Source organism: Cenococcum geophilum (assembly GCF_001692895.1).
Source record: "Cenococcum geophilum 1.58 unplaced genomic scaffold K441scaffold_40, whole genome shotgun sequence".
NCBI lineage: Eukaryota > Fungi > Ascomycota > Dothideomycetes > Gloniales > Gloniaceae > Cenococcum > Cenococcum geophilum.
The window spans coordinates 1,021,643-1,045,999 of NW_027137598.1; the positions used below are offsets into that span (position 1 = coordinate 1,021,643).

Sequence of the window (24,357 nt, forward strand, 5' to 3'; positions counted from 1 at the left end):
CTAGGTGCTATATATTTTAACGTTATAATAATTAGGATAATTAACCTTTAGAAAGTAAAGCTACTATACTATAGCAGAGCGCCTTATAGTATACCGCTTAGTAAACCGCCGACTTAAATATTCGCCACCCTCTACTGCCGTAGGCCTTATGACTAGTATATTAAGTTTAGTAGGTAGTTATAGTAGCTGCCTTTAAGTCTTTAGTATGTTCTGGCTAAAGTAGCAGACGTAGCTAGTATAGCAATATTACTAGCCGCGTATATGTATAACTTATAGATAAATATATACGCGCGTAATCAGAAGCTCCTCTACCGCGGTAAGTATAGGTAGGAAGCTAGGAATAGGCCCTAGATTAAGCTCGTTACCTTTACTAAATAGGGAAAAAAGGGCTAGATTCTTAAGGCTATTAGTATCCCTAATATAGGCTTTATATATACTTATATTGTCACCCTCCATAGCTAGGCCTATTTAAAACCACTACTCCTTATAACGCCTGCACGTCTCTATATATTTAGCTTATAGCGCACTTCTAAACTTATTAATTCGCTCCTAATTAACAGCTAAAACGGATAGTGTAGCTGTAGTTAGAGCTTGCCCTAAAATAGGTAGTATTAATACTAGGGTAAGTATTAGAGCCTTATTTAGTATATATAGCGAAGGAGTCTATAAGTAAGCTTTACCCCACCAATTTAGAAAGCGGTACTCCTATTATATTGCTATAATTTCCCTCTATTACCGAGCAATTTTAGGGGTATTTTAACTGTTCTAGCCGCGAGGTAAAAAGGCGTTCTTAGTATTATTTTTAGGTAAAATATTTAGCTGGCGCTTTATAGTAGTGGAACCTAGCTCCGTAAAAGCTTTCCGCTTATTTAAATTATATTTAGAGGCCTAGAGAAGTAAGTAAAAGTAGAAGTAATATAGAGGGAAAACGCGCCTTTAACTGACACAACTAGTATAGCTTTAAAAGCTTTTTTAAAGGGCCGTCTTTAATAAAGTTAAGGCGGGGCTTATAGATATGGCACTTACTATACTTAATTACAGTAGGCTCTGCCATAATTATAGTATATATAGTTATATTAATAGAGAAGTTAATAGAGAAGTCAACAAAAAGGAGGTGTACGATGTTTTAAAGTTCCAATATTTTAAAGTTCGTCACGTGAGTTCTGCCATGACTTACCGCGCGCAAGTTTTTTAAGCCAATTAGAAGTAGGCTTGGCAACTAATTAGAAGTAAGCTTAGCAAAGTTTAAAATCTAGGACCCGAAAATATAGACCACTCGTACCTCGGGTTAATAAAGATGACGATATTATGGAGTGTGAACAGCTTAAAGTTTTTACAGCTAAGCATGGGCGTTTACTATGCTTGGTCAGTGGCAATTAAGTAAAGTTAAATGTGTAGCAGAATAAATTTTTGCTAGAGGGGTGGAAAACTTAAATGGTGCCGTGTTTCTTAAAGGGGTATGAGATTAATTTATCACGTAGGCAGCAATAATTGCACACATGGTATATTAACTCGAGTCTATCCACTCACCTTGGACTCAATTCCTCTTATTTAACTTTAATTCCATTTTTCTTACCTTTAGAGGCTTCAACATATATTTTATCTTATAATATTCTCCATTGTTACAATAAATAACCCCGACATAATCCCTAGCAGTAATGCCTTCCCCCACTACTATAACGACTACTCTTACATTTCCTTTACTCACTCTCCCCCGCGAACTCCGCAACGAAATCTACACTTACCTCTTCTTTCCCTCTCACACCTACTACATAACCACAACCCCACGGCTAAGCCCTGTCTTCGAGTCCCTGAACCGAATCTACTCCAGCTACTTCGAAGGCGAGATCTTCCTCCCAACCCGCCCGCCCCTAAACCTCCTCCACACCTGCGCCCAAACCCGCCATGAAGTCCTCGAGCAAACCGCCCTCGCATTCAACAGCCCACACGCGCGCCACCAGCCCCGCGGCGCCGCAACCACACTACCGCCATTATCATCATCATCATCGAACCCATCCGCCGCCCTAGCCACCACCAGCGACACAACCAGCGACACCACCAGTGACACCTCCACCTCCACCAACGTCAATAATGCCACCGCCCCAGTCACCATAACCCTCCAAAGCCAAATGCCACCTTCGGAGTCTATAATTCCCTTCCCCTTCCCCACCAAGCCCAAGCTCTCCCCGCGCTTCCACGCCCTCGTCCCCCTCCTGACCCTCCCAAAACGCCTCCAATTCACTATCTGGGCCAGCTGGTACGGGTGGAACGGCAGGCCGCCCACGCGGTACTGGTGGGACGAGACGGGCTGTGTGATAGAGGCGAGCTGGGAGAGAGATGAGTTAGGCGTGGTACTGGGGGAGGTGCTAGGGCTTTTGAGCGGGGTGGAGGAGGTCGAGGTCGAGGTGAGGATGCTAGTAACGGATGGTTATTGTTGGGGGTTAGAGGACCGGGAGACTGGGTGGTTGGGGGGGTCGGTGGTGGGGGATGGCGGGCGGAGGAGGTGGAGGAGGGTCGAGAGGAGGTTAGTGGTCTGTAAGACGGCGGAAGAGGGCGGAAAGCAGGCTGTGTTTTTTCGGAAGGAGGAGGTTTGGGGGGGCGGAGGGCGGGAGGGAGATAGAAATGGAGGAAACGGGGTTGAGGTTTTGGTGACGGTGGAGACGGCTAAGGTGAGTTGGCGGTGCGGGTTCGGGTGTGCTGGCTAATAACTGACTTCGTTAATAGATTCCGTGGGATGCTTTTAAACCGTATTATAAGTGGGATGATGTTGTTGAGAATATATCCAGGACACGCACAAGGAGGACATACACGAGGAGGGAATAGGTAGTTAAGAGATAGTGTCAGATATTGACTTCCAATGTTTGCCTTACTCTTTTTTTTCGGAGTTAATTTCTTTATGGTAAAACCGCGCATATTCCAATCTTATGCAACTATCCAGATTGAGTAAGAAAATAGTAAGGAACTAAATAAAAGCTGTAGTATTGTAAATAGGTTATTGTCAATACTTTTGCCTTTAGATTAAAATTAGTGCAATAACAGCATTACAAAACGCTAAACATGCGGATCGTTAGTACCCCCCAACGAAAATTTTAACCTAAGTTTATAATTAATAAGCTAATTAATTAACCTAAAGCTTTATATAGAGCTTAATTACTATATACTAGTAGGTATAGATTTACTTTATAAATCCTATACCTTTGTCGTGCTTTGTAACAGGGGGTAAGCTTTAGGCAAAGCCTTATATAGAGCTTTAGTAGAGTTTCGTGCAAAGCTTTAATAGAGCCTTGTGCAGAGCTTTGGTAAAGCCTTATGCAAAGCCATATGCAGACGTGCAGACGTGCAGACATATAGACGTACAGATAATCATAGAGCCTTCTTAGTATATTAGTGCTGCGTGTTAGTAGAGCTTTAGAGCTCCATATTAAGCCCTAAGTAGAGCTTTAAGTAGAGCTTTGAGCTCAAGGGGGAGACCCCTTGGACCCCCCCTGCGCACTGCGTGCTCTGTTTACTACGTGGGCAAAGCTTTTGTAGAGGCTTTAGTAGAGCGTTTGGTAGAGCTTTTGCAGAGCCTCGCATGGAGGTTTGTGTAGAGCTTTTATAGAGCTTTTGCAGAGCTTCGGTAGAGCTTCATGTAAAGCTTTGGTAGAGCTTCGTGCAAAGCTTTGGTAGAGCTTCGTGCAGAGCCTTGTGTAGAGCCACATGCAGGCGTTCGCTTAGGCGATTAACTGCAAAGACGTTTGTAGAGACGATCGTATGGGCAATTATATGGACGTTTGATTGATTGATTGTATGGGCGTTCGTACGGGCGATCGTGTAGACGTTTGTAGAGCCGCCCGTAGAGCCGTTCGTAGAGACAATTGTACGGCGATTGATCGTATGGGCGGTTATACGGCCGATTGCAGAACCTTCCTAGTATATTAGTGCTGCGTGTTAGTAGAGCTTTGGAGCTTTGTATAGGGCTTCGAGCAAACCTTCGAGTAGAGCTTCGAGCAGAGCTTCAACGGGGAGACCCCCCCTGCGCACTGCGTGCTCTATTTGCTGTGTGGCCAAAGCTCTTGCAGAGGCTTTAGTAGAGCGTTTAATAGAGCGTTCGGTAGAGCTTTTGCAGAGCTCCGTGCAGAGCTTTGTGCAGAGCTTTGTGCAGAGCTTTGTGCAGAGCTTCGTGCAGAGCTTTAGTAGAGCTTTGTGCAGAGCCTTTTGCAGAGCCATATGTAGGCTTGCAGACGTTTGTATGGGCGATTAATTGTAGACATTTGATTGATTGATCATATGGGCGTTTGTATGGGCAATTGGTCGATCGATCAATTGATTGTATGGACGTTTGTAGAGCCGTATGTAGAGCCGTATGTGGAGCCGTATGTAGAGCCGTATGTGGAGCCGTATGTAGAGCCGTATGTGGAGCCGTATGTAGAGCCGTACGTAGAGCCGTTTGTAGAGTCGTTTGTAGAGCCGTTTGTACGGGCGTCTGATTGATTGCATAGGCATTTGATTGATTGATTGTATGGGCGTTTGTATGGATGTTTGTACGGGCGTTCGTACGGGCGTTCGTAAGGGCGGTTATACGGCCGATTGCAGAACCTTCCTAGTATACTAGTGCTGCATGTTAGTAGAGCTTTGGAGCTCCATATAGGGCTTTGAGTAGAGCTTTGAGCAGAGCTTCAAGGGGGAGACCTTGGACCCCCTGCGCACTGCGTGCTCCATTCACTGCGTGGCCAGTACACTGGGTGGGCAGAGGAGCTGCAAAGCCTTTGGTAGAGCTTTGCACGGAGCTTTGTGCAAAGCCTTTGCAGGGCTTTGGTAGAGCTTGGTGCAGAGCTTGGTGCAGAGCTTTTGCAGAGCTGTGGTAGAACTTGGTGTTTTGATGTTCGTCACGTGGATTCTGCCATAACTTACCGCGCGCAAGTTTTTTTTCTAACCAATCAGAAGTGTGCTTGGCAAAGTTTGAATTCTAGGACCCGAAAATATAGACCACTCGTACCTGCGCTTAATCTAACAGCAACACGTTAATCACACGACATTTTACGGAATCATAAGACAGGCTCAGTGCAGGCTGCAAAGGGGATCACGGTTTATTCAATTTGTGCTCGATAATTGTCTATACGGGTTTCATTCATTCTTATGTCACATTTTGCTCGTTTGAACTTCTCTTTACCAAAGAAATCAGGAGGTCATTTGTGAAGCAGCGAAAAACGAAGCCCTGCGTCTGAAGAGAACCACGACAAAACTGATCGATCCGCAGAATCCAACTTCTTTCTAAAGCTTACTTGGCACATTCGGGCTCTGTCCCGATTCCTAGGCGTTCCCGTCGATCTTGGCGATGTAGACCAACAGGTCGAGGACACGGCGGGAGTAACCCCACTCGTTGTCGTACCAAGAGACAAGCTTGACGAAGTTCTTGTTCAGGGAGATACCGGCCTTAGCATCGAAGATGGAAGAGCGGTTGTCACCGCACATGTCAGTGGAGACGATGTCGTCCTCGGTGTAGCCGAGTATGCCTAACGGACGTCAACATGTTGCACTGGATTAAGAATTTATATTCTCTCACCCTTAAGGGAGCCTTCTGAGGCCTCCTTGATGGCGGCCTTGATCTCGTCATAGGTAGCGGGCTTCTCGATGCGGGCAGTCAAGTCGACAACGGAAACGTTGGCAGTCGGGACACGCATGGACATGCCGGTGAGCTTACCATTGAGCTCTGGAATGACTTTACCGACAGCTTTGGCAGCGCCAGTGCTGCTGGGAATAATGTTCTGCGCAGCAGTACGGCCTCCACGCCAGTCCTTGGCAGATGGGCCGTCCACGACCTTCTGGGTAGCAGTGTAGGAGTGAATTGTGGTCATCAAGCCCTCAATGATGGTGAACTTATCGTTGATAACCTTTGCGAGGGGAGCTAAGCAGTTGGTTGTGCAGGAGGCGTTGGAGAGGACTTCAATGTCGGACTTGTAGGTCTCGTTGTTGACGCCCATGACAAACATGGGAGCATCAGCAGAAGGAGCGGAGATAACAACCTTCTTGGCACCACCCTTCAGGTGGGCCTTGGCCTTCTCGGTCGTAGTGAAGACACCGGTGGACTCAACGACGTAGTATGCACCAGTCTCGGCCCACGGGATGTTGCCGGGATCTCGCTCCATGTAGAAGCGGACGGTCTTGCCATTTACAACAAGGTCGTTACCCTTGACCTCAATTTCACCCTTGAATTGACCGTGTGTGCTGTCATACTTCAGCATGTAGGCCTATATATTTGAAAGTTTGGTGTTAGCCTCCAACATCCGAACTGACACAAAGGGAGCAACCAAACATCCAGCGAATTTCATATTCAATGTATTTAGGTGTGGAATGTGGCTTACGGCGTAGTGGGGCTCAATGAAGGGGTCATTGACGGCGACGATATTGACATCGTCATGCTCGATGCTGTGAGCGGTTAGTTGTTGCCTTGGCCGGTCCGCTTCGGGAACCGAAGATCTGGGCGACTTACGCGTTGCGGAAGACGATTCTGCCAATGCGACCGAAGCCGTTGATTCCGACCTGGAGTGGGTAGGTTAGTAATTGGAGAGCAGAACGTAACATCTGAAGAGCTTTTACCTTGACAACCATGTTGGTAGTGAATAGACGGCTGGAGAACAATCAACTGTCTAAGCGCACAGAATAGATTTGCAGCGTGCCTTACTGTATGAAGGGTCAATTAGGGATGTCGAAACTGATAAAGAGTAAGCAATTGAGGGAAAGGCTGTGGTGTGAGAAATGTTGGGCGTAGCGGGGTCCTCTTGGGAGATATGTATTTATTAGGTTTTGATGAGGGGCACAGACGTCAAGGCTGCTCGCTAGCTCTGTGCTTTTTTTTTTTATCTCGATAACTCTATGCGACGGCAGCACCTTATCCAAGGCTCAAAAAAAACCAATAATACCACATTCTCTGCCTCCGATCTCTAAGCTGCTCAGTCACCCGGCCGCTTCTGAAACTCCTCATCCTATGACCTGACCCCGGACGAGCGTGGTTGATTCTTTGGACCGGTCCGGTCTCACCCGCGGCTCTCAATTAGCGTTCATGATTTGAACTGGGCCCCTGTTTGAGACATTGTCTCTCCTTTCCAGAAACTCGCATATGTCGGCTGAGGGATCTGGTGTTGGGGCAGGGTGGCGTCAGGAGAGGCTCTATCCCCACGACGCATGGCACGATGATGCAGAGGCTGATTTCTGCTAACTCGTATACAGCCAGCCCTGTGAGGCATTTCTCCAGTCTAGTCCGCTTGCGAATATAATATTTGCACATCCCATGATCCACTACCACCTGAGAAGGCGCGGGATGGTGAGAAATGGATGAGAAAATCTCGTTGCAGCAAGGCGAATAAAGAATTACGAATCATTGATATGACAGCGCGGCATGCTGTAACGGAGCGCGCGGGGAGGCGACTGTGCGACCGGACAATCGACAGCTCACCACGCATTATAGCTTGGCATGAGTTTTTCCTGTGACTTGGGCTTTCCGCGGCCGGGAGCTAGTTCGGCCGGCATAGGGCTTAGAGTTGTTGCTGTGCCACAGAGTACACATGTACCTGCAGTAAAACAGACGCTGTGTCTGGCAGCTCTTGACCGACTAAATCACCGTCGGCAAAGCAGCTCCCTCATCTACGGATACTCATTGGTCGAATATCAAAGCTCAACAATAACAGTATTGAGAACCTCATGCATCGCTGCCAAGGCCGTCCTCGCTTGGCAGCCCTCCGCACGGGCCAGTGAATCTCTATGCTTGTGGCCTTGCTCCAAGAGCAATTACAGGTCCCTATGCACAATAATGACGAAGTTGCTGGAAAAGATTCCGAGTTTAATGTGTTTTAAATTCCGAAAGTAGTAGAGCATTTTACTCTTCAACTATATCTCAAAATCTATAGTGAATGATGACCCTCTTCCCGCCTGAAAGCCCCCGTTTATAGTAAATTGGATTGCGCTGACAACAATCCATTCCCGTCATTATAACTGACTCCACCTCCCTAGCAGCCGATTCTCGCTTCCGGCTCCATACTCCAAAAAATAGAAATACTCACTGAATCCCATTCCCCTAATATATTACATCCATTACCTACAAACTGCTCGCTAATGAGACCGACGATATACGAGATGTATGGTCTTGAAGAGCCGTATTGTCGGTTTCAATAGAGCCCGCCGTATGTTGGACTAGTGTACGTAGTAAGTTTTTTTTGTGAGCTTTCCATACTCGATGTTGCAGGATAGGTTGGCTCGTTCACATATAACCCTCAGCTCCTCTTGCCACCCAGGGTTCTTTCGGGTCCATCTTTCAATCGTATCCTATCGAAGTTGTCTTCTCTTATATCGGTAGTAGGATTGTGGGCAACAAAGTTGGTGTCGAAGACACCACTAAATTCATAGTGCAAAGTCCGAAGATTTGGCATCGCTGCAAATATTACCGGCAGAACAGCCACATCTAGGTTTTGTACGTACGTAGAGCCAACGTAGTAAGATTCGACATCGTGAGTGGCTTGTTGTGAAACCACAAAAACTAAGAATCCTTGGCCACCCTTCCGAGAGCAAGCTCCACATCCAGGGCCCTGACAGCAGGCAAATGGAGAAGATAGTAGATATCGCTCTTGTGGTTGTAGGATTTCCCAAGTTGTTTACCCTCTTCGACTGATGAGACGCAAATATGCTCCAAATGCAGAAACATGGGTAGTTTGGCTGATCAATCGTGTGGACATATAGCTACTCTAAGGAGTAAATGTAGAAACTCATTCTCTCTACAGCAGTCAGGGCTGAGATGCAGCCTCTGGAGCTCGGTTAACTGCGAAGGAAGTAGCGCAACGAAAGCATTCACATCTCCTTTTTCTAATACGGAGAACCACAGCTCTTCCTCAGGCAGCTCCGTAGCTCGAACGAGATGTCTCATGGCATCAAATTCAGAAGCTGTGAGTTCCGGCTCGCTGTCAGCGTTCCAAAGAGTCCCGGGTGTTCTGTGATATACACTTTTCACCCGGCCGGTGAAGCCTAGGCTCTTGATAGACATATTCAGGGGAGATTTCTCAATAATAGTCTGAAGTAAGAATGGATAGGAGGAGTTATGAATTCATAGCTCGGTTTCCAATCCATAGCCATTCCATCTTCCCAAACCTTAATGTTGGAGAACCGTTCTTCCAGCGTCCAAGTAACAGTCTCATATAGAAAAGGGTGAACAACCTGTTGTAGCGCTTTGCAGGATCGCGAAATGGCAGAAATATCTTTCTTGTCGAGCTCTGAAACTATTTGCAGCAGGAGCTCGGCTGGGATTTAGGTAATCGATGCCATGCTATTTGACCGCTGTCCGAATTTGCGGATTTCAGTAACACAGAAAGATCTAAAGGCATGATAAAGATATTGAACACAGTGCTCGGAGAAGCTGTTACATGGTGCCCTGATAAGGTTTACTCAAGCTCTCAACTCCTGAGAGATACGAGGCGGGAGGGCGTGACTCGTGCAGAAGTCCAGCTTGAAGAATGAGTAGTAAGGCTAAGTGTTAATTGAATATATCATGGCCAACCTGTACCTGATGAAGTACTGTGATACTGAAGAAGATTACTTGCCTTTGCTGATAGAAAGCTAGGCGTATCTTTAAACCAGAGTCAAATACGTGACGGCATGGTCTGTTCTCTAAATCGTCTCGCGCTGATTGGCCGAATGCGTCACCTATCTGATTTTCTTCGTGCCTGTCTTGGCGAGCCGACCTCAGAACATCACCTTCGACCCTCCTTTGGCCCTCTCGACTACATACCATTCCCTCCACCAACACCAATTGGCGGCAGCCTTGCTCCGGATAGGGAGCTTCCTTCTTTCCTTCAGTGACCTCGCACACCTCTCCCCTCTATAGTCCGCGATGCTTCCCTCCTCCGTCATCCGAGCTTCTCGAAGCTCGGCCTCGGTCATCCCATCGACCGCGACACGTCAAACTGTCCGTATACCTCGAGCTGCTTCGGTCGTCTGCATCCAGCAGCAATCTCGCCAAGCACACGCCATCTCCAACCCGACGCTCGCGAACATTGAGAAGCGATGGGAGGCAATGCCGCCTCAAGAGCAAGCAGAGCTATGGATGTCTCTTAGGGATCGGATGAAGGTCGACTGGAACGAGATGACATTGCAGGAGAAGAAGGCTGGTGCGTACTGTCTATTGTCATAGCATTGGGACGGTGTTGAGAGTAGCACACGCGGGTTGTGAATTTTTGAGTTCTAAAGCATGAATTTTTGAGTTCTCCCGTTTGATCCTGTGTAATTGCGAATGAAAGCTTACGAGAACGCCCTGAATAGCATACTGGATTGCTTTTGGCCCTCACGGTCCTCGTGCTCTTCCTCCGCCCGGTGAGACCGGAAAAATAATCCTTTACACCACCATTGGCATCATTGTTTCAGGTGTTGCCTTCGGCCTCACACGTATGGGCGCCTCAGCCAAGCATCCAAGGACTATGACCAAGGAGTGGCAAGAAGCCTCAGAAGAGTATTTGAAGGTGCGCAGCCTCAATCTCATGTCTTCAAAATTCCACTATCCAACCCATATTTTCGATTTGCTAATAATCTTAACAGGAGCAAGGAACGGAGCCTATCACTGGATACAAGGGTATGCTGGTCCAGAGCAAACCTGGTCCCAAGGGTCAATTTGACAACGACGAAGAATAAATCCGTTCAAAAGAAGGTCGTAACATACACTCTCCATTGGTAAAGTGCAGTGTCGGTGCGTTTGTATCAAAGGTGGTATGAAGAATGCGTTTACGCTAGCACAAGCTACTAAGTTGCCGTTGTTATATTAGTTTGCCTTTTGTACAAAAATTAGAGGCATTTGAGTTAGCTATTCCTAGTTTACTTGCTCGCGTGTCGGCACTCTGTAGAAAGTGGCATTGTCAATACACTTACGCTTCTCAAAACTGCGATTTGGCTGCTCCCAGGAGTTCGCCGCCACAAAATTATAAGCCCAACCACATTACCGTAGTCTAAATCAAATAACAGCACACTAGAATTATGCGTCGCCCGATTACCTCATTTAGCAACTTCCTTCACTGCTTACGAAGATACCAGCTACGACTATAACCTAAAGTATAGTCGACAAAATATTGAAGTCCCAGAGAAGCAACAGCATTCCAATCTCACTGGAAATCTAAGGTCCAACTCTACAGACTACCTCTAGTGTTTTCTAACCAATTGACTAATATTTCTTACTCTAAAATATAGCACATGTGAAAGTTCGTTATGAAGAAAACTTATCGGCCTAATCAACTTATGATTACCCGTTCCGACCAAGATTCTTCAGCTATCCACGCACCACACTGCAGACCATGACATTGAAGAACGGGCTCTTCATCTGACATAGAAACGTTAGTCTTGTCGACCTTCCACGACATAGGGAACCACCGGTATTGTGTGTGAACCAATTCATTACCATGATTAGTGCACGGAGAGAAAAATAAACCCAAGCTTTGATCCTCAAAAAAAGCCACATAATCGCCCAGAGAAGCATTTGAATGCGCTAAATGACCAACGCTAATCGTTCGCTTTGATAGAACTGTTTGTATGAGCCACAGCGCAAAATAATTTCCTGGAAAGCTGAAGTCCAAAGACTGGAATGGATCTGTATGTTTAGTGAAGCCCGGTCTCTTGGGCATTGGATTAGGCCAGATGAGGGCCTCGGTATTGACATCATAAACATCTTTCAAAGAAGCCTTACTGTAAAGTGCTACCTGAGGATCCCTTTCAATGTCTTCTGGAAGCATCCTCCGCCGAAGGTACGTCCATATGAGATTTACGAGACCATGATATGCACGCCTATGCAGATAGCAGAGCAGACTAACAAAGACTTCGACTGCCAGTGTCCGATCGATATGTCCAGCCATGGATTGCTCGACTATTGACTGGCCTCGTTGAACGCAAAGCTGTTCTATGACAACTGATACGCCAATCTTATGGTCAACGACCCATAGCCATCCTTGAACTAATAAACCAGTTTCCGTTAAAGAGATAACGCTTGTGCGTAGATGATCTTTGTCCCTGTCAAGATATACCATCCCATCGAGGTTGGCTGAAGCTGGAGGGCACCATGTATACCCAGGGCGCCGAGTCAGCGTGCACACATTATCAGATTCTAAGAAGCCAACCTTGCCACGCTGTCCTTGCATCATCTCAACATGGCCATTCAAAAGAGACATATCTCCGTTAAGGATGGATAAGACGAAAGCGCAGATACTGAAATTATAGCCAAGCCGATCCAGCTCATTTGAATCAAGACGGACCTCGTAATTGCACAGATTGGCAAGAATAGCCAACCGATCAGCAACGATGGAGTTCTGCCTCTTGCCGAGAAAGCAAAGAGCTTCAGCTGCGTTGCAAGCTAAGCGCTTATCTGGATCGTATTCCGAGAACGACTCAGGCGGCACCATGCTGAACCAACGGTCCATAACTCTTGAAATTCTGTTATACAACTCCTCGCCAACATCTTCAGCCATGCTCTCAATTGTCGTGGGAAGCCAGGATGACAAAACAACGTGTAGTTGGAACAGAGACACTTCGAAATAATGATCGCTACCATTGGAGAAGTAAGTCGTCCTGTACAACTGCGGAGCGCATCTAATTAACAGCGTCATCTCAGACCCGGCAGATGTAGACTCTTGAAGAATCCAGGCGCGTGTAAACCAAGCATCTGAGCAGATGAATTCCAGAACCTCCGCAAGACTTTCCAACTCATGCGGCTCGATCCCTTCGCCTTCGAACATGAGATTCAAAGCATCGAGATGCTCTTGTTTTTCAACGTATATATTGAGCAGGCCGACTGACTCCTCTGCATGCTGATATACCAGATCCATAGCCTGAATGCCATCTCGTTGGTCGATAGGGTTGTCCTGCTCAATGCACTCTTGGTCGATCCAGATGAATTCTGAACCTCTTCTTGATGCGAAAAGGATCGCATGATCCAATATACTACTCGATGCCTTATTTGAACGGGCGCCGTGCTCTGTGTTGATTGAGTACTCTTGAATCTCCCGCCCAACATCTTTGGGTCTGGAGAACGGTGTACTTGACCAGCAGTATGACACCGCTACATAATGGACGCAGTCCGGGAGCTCCGAAGATTTGGTTAGCTGAAGTTGACGGGATGTTTCATCGAAACTCTTATATGAGCGCTCGCTACATATACAATATTCTTTGGACGAGCCCTCCTCCGAGGTTGACGATGACGGTTCTGACTCTGCGAGGTCGCTCTCATGTCCACCTTTAGCGTCAGCCATGGTATCTGCGGCCCTGCTACCGGTGCTGTCTGCGCCAATGGCTGGTGTGAGGAACCTTAGACGTGATGCCCATGTGGTTACTTCACCACGGTTGACCTGGAATTTTGAGACCGCGAGCAGTGCTTCTTTGAATTCATGATCAGTTTTATAAGCGTTGCTAAAAAGAGTTTCGGTATCAAGTAACATTGCCACTACATATAGAGTGTTTCATTGATTGGCTAAAATACACGTTTAGGTATTTTCCTAGGGCCTTACTTTGAAAAAGGGACTTACCAGCCACACAGGCTCCTTCGCGTCCTAAGCGATTTATCGATCTTCTGCAACAGACAGTACGCGGGGGGGGCTATGCTGCAGAAAGCCAAGACCAGTCAGCGCCCGAATTACGCTTTCATAATCCCCGCATCGCCAAACTCGTCTTTTTATTTTGTTTTGTTCTTAGATATCTAGGTCTGTGAAGTGCCATTTTGAGTCTTGATCATCGAACTTCAATAGAGAGATGATGTCTTGGGCGAAGAAACTTGGACGGCACAGCAGGGAGGAGGGTACTGATTCCTTAACTAAGGTTTGCATCACCTAACCTAAAAAAAGGGATATAAAAGAACACCGTATGGCCCGATTCTAATCTTGGATGTTTACGCAGGAAAGAGAAGTACATAATTCCCATGGGTTGTTTGTGCTTTACCCAATTCCAGAATTCCACAACCACGGCTCAATACCTGAAGCGGAGTACGTTCTTCCACACCATACAATACGTGAATATGTCGAAGTTCTGAGACCGATAAAATGACCCAGCATCGTTGCTGTTCATGGGTTGAATGGAACAGCGAGGAAAACATGGACCGACAAAGAAACCGGGAAGTTTTGGTTAGAGGATTTTCTCCCCGACGCGGTTCCCACCGCAAGGATCATGACGTTTGGATATGACTCTGCCTTAGCATTTAGCAATTCGAAGGCTGGCATTCGGAACTTTGCAACAGATCTCCTCAACCGCATAAGAGTGGTTAGAAGTAGTCACGAGGTACCCTTGCCCTTTCAGCCTCACATGGGAATCTGCTAACATGAGTACAGGCTAAAAACAGGCCTCTTGTATTCATTACTCATAGCCTTGGGGGGATAGTGGTCAAAAAGGTTCTTGCTCTAACCATTCTTTTCTACAGGCGCACACTGACAAATCCAGGCTCTCATCTTAGCGAATGAGGCCCAAGAGTTCTATGGAAATATTCTTCAATCGACAAGAGGAATTATTTTCATGGGAACTCCGCACAGAGGCTCTGACCTTGTTCCTTGGACGCTGTTACTTTCGAATTTAATCAATATTGCAAGTCTCGGGCAAGGGATTCGAAAAGAGCTTTTGCGTAATATTGACAAAGATTCAATAACGTTGATGGATATCTCGAGTCAGTTCGTCCATCGTGCTACACCACTTAAGATCATGTCCTTTACTGAGCAAAATATCGAGAGACCATTGACTAAATTGGCATATATCTCCCTCCTTTTTACATCCTCGTCTGCTAACGCTGCCAGGTGGTTCCTGAAAATTCTGCTGTGCTTGGTCTTCCTAATGAGATGATTGTCCCACTCAATGCCCATCATCGAGGAATGTGCCGGTTTCCAAGCAACCGCTGTCAAAACTACAGTTTAGTCGAAGCGGCAATCAAAGAGATTGTCTTGGGAAAGCCGACTAGTAAAGGTAACCGGGCAAGATCGTTTACTTCCTCTAAATGACAATATCCACTAATTGTTGCTATCGCGGCATAGCTGTAGTCAGTTCGACAAAGAGCCCCACTAGCACGGGACAGGTCATAAATCCCTTATCAAACTTTCACACATCTACGGGTGACTCCAGATTTGGGCCAGGTCTCGATCCTAATCCGCAGCGCAGGAACCTCTCGGTAGGTCAATACAGGAAGCTGATTTGGTAGTCAGGCGCTAAACTATGCACAGAGGGGTTCTATTACTGGCTTGAGCAATTCACCGAGCTTATGGCCAAGGTCCGTTCCATCGGAGTTGGCCGCTCAGAGAGATGAGAGCTATTCAAGAGAATCAAATACGAAGATTTCCACGATTCCAGCCCTCCCTCTTTCAAGAAGTACCCAGTTGAGAGATAACCGCATCCAGATACGAATAAGTGGTCTTCGGAAAAAGCTCACTCCAACAACTTACGGTACACAAACTGTCTCTCGTGTACTGAATATTCCATCGGACACGCTTGTTACAGAGTTAGGCCTGCGCTTGATAGAAGAGCAGCCCGGTACGTTGATGCATCTAGCGCAGGAGCTTCGGTCATATCGCTCATTCTCTATATAGACATTAAATACGCAGCCAGAAGGTGCACTTTCTCTGCCTATGGCCATGAGATTAGAGACATCTGGACAGATGTATTTACAACGCAAGTGCAAGTTACGACCGGCAGACCTTGTTATGATAGGTCAAGAGGTTTGAAGATCAACGATCAGCAATCGATTGCCTCATTTTTCAGTAAAGCTTTCCCAAGCCCTATTGAGGCAAAACTTACCCCTAGTGCACGGTATGACGACTCAACACCATTCTGTAAGGTGGCGTCAGCATCAATCTCCGTCGGCAAAGGAAATAATACGTACCTTCATATATCTTTTATGAGGACGGTTCGTATCCCGGAAGATGGAAAGAACTACGATCTCCCTCCCAACCTAGGTACTTTTCCATTATTCAATATTCAACCATTCAGCGACAGGTTGCCGCCTTCAATTGTCGCACAAGGGGGCTTGTTTCTCCCTATGTATCGTAAGTTATGCCTCTGGTTTGGTTTGGGCTCAGGCTTACTTTAAATAACAGAGATGGAAGCAATGTGGATTAACTTCGATTGCATCGAAGGCCGAAAATTTATCATTAGGCCATTCCTCGGCGGAGTAAACGGCATCAGCGGCGAAGGGACGGTCGGAGATATGGGTTCCTTAATTCGTCGAATGAACAGATTGACCCCAACACAAGACTACATTGTGCTTCCAGAACAGATGTGGTTGGATGGTATCTCAACTAGCCCTGGTATAGTCAAACAGTTCGTCGCAACCGAGATGGCGCCCCCTCGTCGAGAGATAAGTGAAGGTTCCAGGAATAAGCCCGGATCTCGAAACACGAAAAGTCAAATCGGAGCTTCCATCGAATGGCAAGTTACCAGGCAGGATTCTGTAGGCGGCATTCAACTGCAGATTATTCCAATGTTTGACGTCGACAGTATGTTCGCAGGTTCAATTAAAAATGTCTGTAGGAGCTCTCTAGAATCGAGGAGTCTGGTATCATATGATGACTCACTTATATCCGAAGCTCGTAGTTTTAACGTTCTAAACGCGCCGATAGATGAAGGACTTCATGTTGGGGATGTATTCCACATCAAAAATATGAATTCTCGGCTTAAGGAACGCCCAAAGGCTGTGCGCGATCTTCTAGATGAGGCTCCTATTCCCCTAACTTTCCGGGATGTTGTTGAAGTGCGGATTCAGTATGCAAACGTCGAAAAGTGTGGTTTCAGGGTGCAGGTTCCCGGCCATTTGAGGCCAGCCATATTTCTCGAGGTATAAAAGAATCCAATATTAGTCCTTGATAACGTTTAACCAGTTAACATGTTTTATAGTTTGAGGTTGACGATGGATTCGAAGATGTTGTTGCTGTTGTTCAGGACAAACTTGGTGGCTTGGACGGCTCGCTGTGTATGTGTTTAGATACGAAGACTACTCCTAATACCCTCCTTCCAGTGAAGTCCTGGTCGGGCTTCCGAGACGTCTATCGTTATTTAACGGATGTATTGAGACTCGAAAAATCACATCTAGGTCGACAATATCCCTATGAGTGGGACTTTGTCTGGGTACGTATTCTTGCTTTACCTGTGATAGTAACTTAGAAAAAACCTTGCAATATCTTCTGACCCAGTAGAGTAGGCGCCGTCGAAAGATAATTTCCGCCACCTCTGTAGTATTTGGGATCTGACTCACTGCAAAGAACGACATAATACTGGGAATCCTGGGAATCCATTTCTTATAGCCTTAGAGCGACACAGCACAATACGTCAATTGCGAAGAGAGATTGAAAAAGCCACAGGCTCGCCAACAGCACAATACGCAATTAAATTACGAGGCAAGAATGATATCAAAAGCGACGCAGAAAGGGTCTTCAGCAGTGACATTGCTAGCGAGGAAAGTAGAATTAGCGAGTTCTTGTTATGTCATATATCAACCAGAAGGCCAGTACAAATCTTTGTGGAAAATCTGGAAAAGACAACAGTACTTATAGTCGAGCTATCGTACATGGTCGAACACCTTAGGTGCGCAATACAAGATAAGGAAGGAACACTACATCAACACAGACTTCTTTTTTGTGGTAGAGTGTTGCAAGATGGTAAGAGATAGCCCTTGAAACTTCCCTCGATGCATATCTAACAGCTTAAGGCCTCACTTTATATGATTATGATATCCGAGAGGCAAGTAAAATGCAGCGCGGGGGATAACTTCGGCTGACTTGGCATATTGCTAGGGATCTACACTCCGAGTTTTGTATAGAATGCCCGGAGGAGGTGGCCCAGTGACTATACTTGTTCTTCACCGAGGAAAGACTCTCGCTATAAAAGGCGTAACCGTTGGCGACGTAAAGCTGCACTTCCTAGAGGAAGAGGGTATCCCTATAAAGAACCAGACACTGACATATAAGGGGAGAGTTCTCGATGACGGTTAGCATTCCTTTGAACATTATCCACAATCTGGCTCCTTTCCTCACCAAATCACCCGTTTCCACATATCTTTATCTAGATCTTGCAGCTAACTATCCCATAAGAGGAGTATATATTCTCTTGTGTTGGTGGGGTGCTCGAGCTATCTGTCAATGACGAAACTAATGTAAGGTCGCTTAGTGTTGGTGCTGGAGGAAATATTGTCCAGCACATTGAGCGAGACTACAATGACGCCCGCATCTGGGACGTCGCAGGTTCTAAACTGCTTAATGTGCAGCTTATTGACTCGAGGACCTTCAAGCTAGTGACCGGGCTCGAGCCGCCCGAATCGCCCATTACTCCGGAAACGTACAAACAGATGGGCCTTCCTTTCTACCAATTGAGGCGCGATGAAGGCGAGAAAGAAGGAGTGGCGGGATTGTGGGGCTCCATTATGGGATCGAAGGAGGTCGCGAGCAAGAACATGAAGCAGCAGCAGGACGTACCTTGGACTAACGCCGGAAGCCCTGCGCTGACGGATGTGGGTAATTGGGGTCTGATCAAACCGGGAGTATGGGGGAAGCTAGACAAAGGGAAGCAGGCCGTAGGAGAAGAAACAGCGGGAGGGGAGGAATTTAACGACCCTAGCTTTGACTTTCCAGTCATACTACTAGATGTGGACGACACAATACCAAAGTTCAAGAGCGTCACCGAGGCCGAGTATGGAGGCCGGGGTGGCGATGAGTAAACAGTCGTAGATAGATAAAGGGCTGGGCTGCCCGGCAGCTGCGTAAACACGTATAGGTAATTATAACGTGCATATATCAAGCGCTCTGAAACGTCCAACTAGACTATACCACGGCCTGCAATTTTCTTGGGCATATTATGGGCAATTTTACACTACGAGATCACTACGCGGATCTCTTGTGTATAATTTCAACTAGTGTTATCTATGTATATGTTTTGTTTTGAGGAGTTTACTTAAGTGCACTTAAGAAACCTAAGATATTACTCTGCGCCTGCTTGACGGGTAAGGGAGTAGATTAGCCAATGCCGTACCGTTCTGTCTCGCTGCCGATAACACAATTAGTCGCAATATAGATTAAATCACTTATCTAATCATTTTCCGGAACTCAACGTAATCTACAAGCAAGCTGGCACGACAAGCATCCTGGTACCCCACCACGCTACCAAGGGCAAATGTTGCAAATTACTTAACCGCGAATATTGTATTAGTATAGCTATCTACTAGCTACTTATCTAACGTCTAGGGCACGTACGTGCATTGTGTTATATTAATGCGCATATGCTGTACTTACGTAGTGCTCGTTACGGTCGCTCGGCCGCTGCCTCTGCTGTAGCCTCCTTATGCCTAGTTTGGGCAGCTTGTGCAAGAGAGGCCCCTTCTGCTCCTAATAGAACACCCCCCCTAGCTATATACGTGCGCCGCTATACTTCTTCTTTTTCTAGCGCTGGTTCTCTATATATAGCTTCTTATTTTCGCTTATAAGCAGCATAGCGCTTAATATCGCTATTTTATACCCCTTAATAAGCTAGCTAAGAGCTTGTTTTATTAGACTTAGTAGGCTATATATACGCTGTTTAAGATAGCGCCTTAGTAGGGCCGTCTACTATTATAGTTTAGCGATATTATAGGGTGTTTCGGCTATCTAGGATATATTTAATTGCGGATGTTAGGGTAATAGCATTACAGGCGAGTTACCCCTAAGTCGCCCCTAGGTTACCTATACCTTATAGCTATATAACTATCTACTTAGGTTTTACCTAATATATTATAAATAACTTAGTCCTCTATAGTTCCCTCTACTTAAATAATAAATTAAATATACCTATTTAGCCTAAGTACTGGCCTATCCCTTAACCCGTTAGGACCGAATTAAAGTAGGTCCGTGCATAAATATTAGGATTAAAATAACGCGTGTATCTATATAGAATTCAATTATTAATTACACCACCACTATGCCTTCTAATTGTGTTAGAATTGATGCAGACCTTATTCTAAAGACTTAATACAATATACCCCTAAATAAGGCCGCCAAAAAGCCTCCCCCTAAGCTATAGCCTTTACCCAAATTTAAGCCTCTCTATATTGACGATTGGAGTAACTATAGCTTATTAAATCTTCCTTTTAACGTTAATCCACACAATCCTTTTGGGCTATTTAGTCTATTCTTTACGGATAAGATTATAGATAAGCTTATAGAGTAGATAAACGAATATGCGGAGCTTTATCTAACGTAGCTGACCAGGAAGCGAGCCACCCCACGTAGCGAGCCACACAAGAATATTCCTACCATTTTTTATTTCATAGCAAATTACACCAAAATCAAAAAGCCTCAGCATATTACACGATGCCAAATCAATCCTTACCCTCTTGCGAAGCCGAGACTACCATACAAAATATTATACAAGATCTTTCTTCTGGTGTTGAGCCGTCGATTCGCAAGGCCTCTAGCGCCCATGGAGCACCCAGATCTACCGTTGGACATCATCTTGCTGGCCGTCTCTCACGACACGAAGCTTATCCAGGTTTATTGCATCCTTTACAAGAACAGCAAATTATTAAATGGATCCACGAATGTTAATCCTAGAGCCTTCCGTTAAAGGTTAATATGCTCTCAGAAATGGCTTATTCCCTTTTAGGAAATAGCTAAACCGTAGGTAAGCATTAGGGGCAGAGATTTGTTCAACGCCACGGTCTTAGTACTATATTAAGTCGTCAGCTTAACTATTAGAGAGCTTGGAATGATAATCCAGTAATTATACGTAATTAGTTCACGTTCTTCCGTGCCGTTCATAAGCGATATTAAGTTAAGCATTCAAAATTTATCAGCAACTTTAACGAGAAGGGGGTGATGCTAGGCCTTGCAGCGGTGGCCTAGGTAATCGTGTCGGGCAAGACGTATAGGGAGAGGTTAAAAAATCGAACAGTTATATAGCCAGGCTCTCGTAAGTCAGTATCTATTATTAAGACGATTTGCGCCGACGGCTCTCTACTGCCCGCCTTCTTAATTTAAAAGGCGCAAACCTACCTAGAAGGATAGTATCAAATTACTAAGCAAAATAAGGGCCTTCGTGGATACACGTACGCTACCTCCCCTAGTAGGTAGACAGATAGCTCTTTAGGCCTATATTATATCAAACATTACGATAAACATATAAGACACCTTATAGAAAATTCCGACGGTAAAATATAGCAATATTACCTACTTTTGATGGATAATTATTCGAGCCACCTTACCTGGCAATTCGTTAAGTATGCGCTCGCGCACAAGATCGTCCTAGTCGCTTTACCACCTTATTCGACTCACAAGCTCCAACCACTAGATGTGGGTTATTTTGGGCCACTTTCTCACTACTACGGGAAGCAAGTAGATGACTTCTGTCGATATAGCCACTTAGGCGTTAATAAGGAATATTTTTTAAAGCTCTACCCAAAGGCGCGCATGCAGGCATTCACCCCCAATACAATCAGCAACGCCTAGAAAGCTATAGGCCTTCTACCTTATAATCTTACTACTGTCTTAAAGACTCTTACCTATACAGAGCCTTCTAAAAGCCAGGATAAAGAGGAATTAAATATACCTACTACTTTACGTACTCCAAAGACGCCAAGAATTATAAGGGAAATTAAATCTCTATACAATTGAATCAACGAATTAACAACCACACGACTTAACGGCCTGCTTAAGACTCCGACTCAGTAATATCTTAAAAAGCTTTTTAAAGCTTTAATAGGCTTCGCGACCAACTCCCATATCTAAAGGGAAGAAAATAGGAAATATTAAAGCTTTTATATTAACAAGAAGTTAAGCAGGCGACTACTTAGTAAGGGTAGAGTCCTTAGTCAAGAGGATATCAATTAATTAAAATCTAAAGATCTATAGAAGCAGGAGGCCTCCGCATAAAAGTTGACTTAAAGAGAGTATAAGGAAGGAACGACTCTACCAAAGCTTAACATCGCTACGTTAAGCAGAGCCGTTCTAAACCCTAGTAAGTATAATTAAGATTAGGCTCACCTTTCTTATATATTTAGGTGTGATCCGTAGCCTGCAAATAAGTAGATCAATAGGTCGTTGATCTAGAAGGGGACATCGCAGGAATATAGTAGTTGCCTATGCGATTGGTCGGCGCGCGGGTCTCTATTACCACTAAAATGTAAATAAATTGTTTCAAGCAATATTACGATCGAAATAGTAGTATAAAAGCTTCAATTTGGCCTATTTAGAATATATATAAGCTCGTTGTTGATTTTATTATAAATTGATTAAATATCACCTATATATGGCTCGCTACGTAGGGTAGCTCGCTTCCTAGTCAGCTACGTTACTAGATAAGGAAAAGGAATACCTATATATATAATAGCTGTTAGACGGACAAGTCACTTATAAGAACTCTGTTAATTAAAGCTAGCTCTAAAAGCTTTTTATCTATATAAGGTCGGGGCAAAGGACTAACAACGACGCTAATGACGATTTTAGAGCTATTACTTAATCGCCACTAGGTCGACATTGCTACTTAGTTAGTAATAGGTAATAGAAATAGGGTATAAGTCATAACATCGGCAAAATATAGTACCCTTTCAATGGCCTTAATAGTTGGTGGTTAACGCAATTGGCGCGCAGTTAAGGGCATTTAGCAACTCGACCGACTAGCCTATATCGTATTTTTTTAACACGCAGCCTATACGCAACCTACGCGCAACCTGCCAGCAATCTACGTATTTAGCAACCATAATTATATTTACCTCTTTTATACTAATAACATATTTTAAATAAATAAAAGCTATTTTAAAGCTATTTATAAGGCTAGTAAAATAAATATTATTATTTTAGATAATTTAATATAATACAGCGATAGTTCTCTTCTACCTATCTACCTATTAACTTACCTACCTATCTGCATTTGCCTACCTATCTATATTTACTTACCCGTTAGCATCTACCTACCTATCTATATCTGCTTTACCTATTTATATCTACCTACCTATTTATATCTACTCGTCTACATCTACCTACCTGTCTATATCTACCTACCTATCTATATCTACCTACCCGTTAGCATCTACCTACCTATCTATATTTGCTTGCCTATTTGCATTTACTTTACCTATCTACATCTACCTACCTATTTATATCTACTTACCTATCTGCATCTGCCTACCTGTCTACATCTACCTACCCGTCAGCATCTACCTGTTTGTGCCTACCTGTCTGTGCTACCTTAATTCGATCGATCGATCGAATCGTTTATAGTGTTGGCTGGCAAGTCGTGTGTCGTCTGGCTCTGGCGACGGTCGTCTGGTTCTGGCGACGGTCGTCTGGCTCTGGCAACGGTCGTCTGGTTCTGGTAACGGTCGTCTGGCTGGCGACGGTCGTCTGGTTCTGGCGACAGTCGTCTGGTTTCTGGTGACAGTCGTCTGGTTCTGGCGACGGTCGTCTGGCTCTGGCAACGGTCGTCTGGTTCTGGTAACGGTCGTCTGGCTGGCGACGGTCGTCTTGGTTCTGGCGACGATCGTCTGGCTCTGGCAACGGTCGTCTGGTTCTGGCGACGGTCGTCTGGTTCTGGCGACAGTCGTCTGGTTCTGGTGACAGTCGTCTGGTTCTGGCGACGGTCGTCTGGCTGGCGATGGTCGTCTGGTTCTGGTAACGGTCATCTGGTTCTGGCGACGGTCGTCTAGTTCTAGCAACGGTCCTCTGCTGGCTGCCGTTCTGGTGCCTCCCTAGGTAGGGAGGATATAAAGAAGGAAGGAAGGGTAAAAAATAAGGTGGTTACTATGGTATCCGGCATAAATATTGTTAGCTCGACGCTAGACAGGGGTCGCAACGCTAACCAGACAAAGCAGAAAAAAACCCTCATGCTTTAATATTGATGCCTTTACTAACGCCTTTAACTATGCCTTCACCAACACCTTTAACGATGCCTTTAACGCCTATACGGCGCTTAAAGCACCCAGATCTTACGCGTGATTAGCGTATTCAGTATCTTACCCTCCACTTAGCTGACTGGATGTACAATACAATCGCGCGGCAAGGCATGGGATATAATTATAAGGGAACAGCTCCTAGAGCTAATTAATTCAATGCACTAGCGCTGTTAGGACGTAATAGACGCTCAAGGAGGATATACAAAGTGGTAGCTAGAAGTTAATAAATATCGTTAAAGCACGAGGGTTTTTTAAAGCACGAGGGTTTTTTTCTCCTTTATCTGGTTAGCGTTGCGACCCCTATCTAGCGTCGAGCTAACAATATTTATGCCGGATACCGTAGTACATAGGGTAGAGGCACGTGTAGAGGCTATCGGGAATATAGCGGGGACCCGATGCAGAGCTTCGTGTAGAGCCTCTGTACGCAGAGCTTCGCGCAGAGCCTCATGCAGAGCCTCTGTACGCAGAGCTTCTCGCAGAGCCTC

The 24,357-nt window shown here is 45.4% G+C and overlaps 7 protein-coding genes across 7 annotated transcripts; 5 read left to right on the forward strand and 2 right to left on the reverse strand.

Moving 5' to 3' along the window:
* The first annotated feature begins 1,556 nt into the window (after positions 1 to 1,556).
* Positions 1,557 to 2,973, forward strand: K441DRAFT_698569 (uncharacterized protein). The gene is made up of 2 exons (XM_067653077.1): positions 1,557 to 2,669; positions 2,725 to 2,973. Exons 1-2 carry the CDS (start codon positions 1,659 to 1,661, stop codon positions 2,821 to 2,823), a joined length of 1,110 nt encoding a protein of 369 aa, XP_067500770.1. The 5' UTR covers positions 1,557 to 1,658; the 3' UTR covers positions 2,824 to 2,973.
* Positions 2,974 to 5,292: 2,319 nt separating this feature from the next.
* On the reverse strand, positions 5,293 to 6,591 carry K441DRAFT_679752 (glyceraldehyde-3-phosphate dehydrogenase; the record flags this gene model as incomplete). The annotated part of the gene is made up of 5 exons (XM_067651303.1): positions 5,293 to 5,495; positions 5,546 to 6,230; positions 6,345 to 6,408; positions 6,473 to 6,522; positions 6,580 to 6,591. 5 exons carry the CDS (start codon positions 6,589 to 6,591, stop codon positions 5,293 to 5,295), a joined length of 1,014 nt encoding a protein of 337 aa, XP_067500771.1.
* Positions 6,592 to 9,801: 3,210 nt separating this feature from the next.
* K441DRAFT_641807 (COX4-domain-containing protein) lies at positions 9,802 to 10,942 on the forward strand. Its single transcript, XM_067646665.1, has 3 exons — positions 9,802 to 10,133; positions 10,285 to 10,481; positions 10,558 to 10,942. Exons 1-3 carry the CDS (start codon positions 9,857 to 9,859, stop codon positions 10,648 to 10,650), a joined length of 567 nt encoding a protein of 188 aa, XP_067500772.1. The 5' UTR covers positions 9,802 to 9,856; the 3' UTR covers positions 10,651 to 10,942.
* Positions 10,943 to 11,154: 212 nt separating this feature from the next.
* K441DRAFT_698572 (uncharacterized protein) lies at positions 11,155 to 13,433 on the reverse strand (the record flags this gene model as incomplete). Its single annotated transcript, XM_067653078.1, has 1 exon — positions 11,155 to 13,433. The coding sequence occupies one exon, from the start codon at positions 13,431 to 13,433 to the stop codon at positions 11,241 to 11,243; it is 2,193 nt and encodes a 730-aa protein (XP_067500773.1). The 3' UTR covers positions 11,155 to 11,240.
* Positions 13,434 to 13,594: 161 nt separating this feature from the next.
* K441DRAFT_221926 (uncharacterized protein) lies at positions 13,595 to 14,565 on the forward strand. Its single transcript, XM_067640596.1, has 4 exons — positions 13,595 to 13,809; positions 13,888 to 13,973; positions 14,040 to 14,265; positions 14,316 to 14,565. Exons 1-4 carry the CDS (start codon positions 13,744 to 13,746, stop codon positions 14,442 to 14,444), a joined length of 507 nt encoding a protein of 168 aa, XP_067500774.1. The 5' UTR covers positions 13,595 to 13,743; the 3' UTR covers positions 14,445 to 14,565.
* On the forward strand, positions 14,314 to 18,693 carry K441DRAFT_698573 (uncharacterized protein). The gene is made up of 12 exons (XM_067653079.1): positions 14,314 to 14,375; positions 14,425 to 14,724; positions 14,772 to 14,937; positions 15,006 to 15,139; positions 15,192 to 15,498; positions 15,555 to 16,010; positions 16,062 to 16,798; positions 16,858 to 17,088; positions 17,162 to 17,618; positions 17,669 to 17,700; positions 17,754 to 17,946; positions 18,051 to 18,693. Exons 2-12 carry the CDS (start codon positions 14,497 to 14,499, stop codon positions 18,671 to 18,673), a joined length of 3,564 nt encoding a protein of 1,187 aa, XP_067500775.1. The 5' UTR covers positions 14,314 to 14,375; positions 14,425 to 14,496; the 3' UTR covers positions 18,674 to 18,693.
* A 2,453-nt stretch (positions 18,694 to 21,146) lies between these two features.
* Positions 21,147 to 21,507, forward strand: K441DRAFT_730483 (uncharacterized protein). The gene has a single exon (XM_067654219.1). The coding sequence runs from the start codon at positions 21,162 to 21,164 to the stop codon at positions 21,429 to 21,431; it is 270 nt and encodes an 89-aa protein (XP_067500776.1). The 5' UTR covers positions 21,147 to 21,161; the 3' UTR covers positions 21,432 to 21,507.
* Positions 21,508 to 24,357: the final 2,850 nt, after the last annotated feature.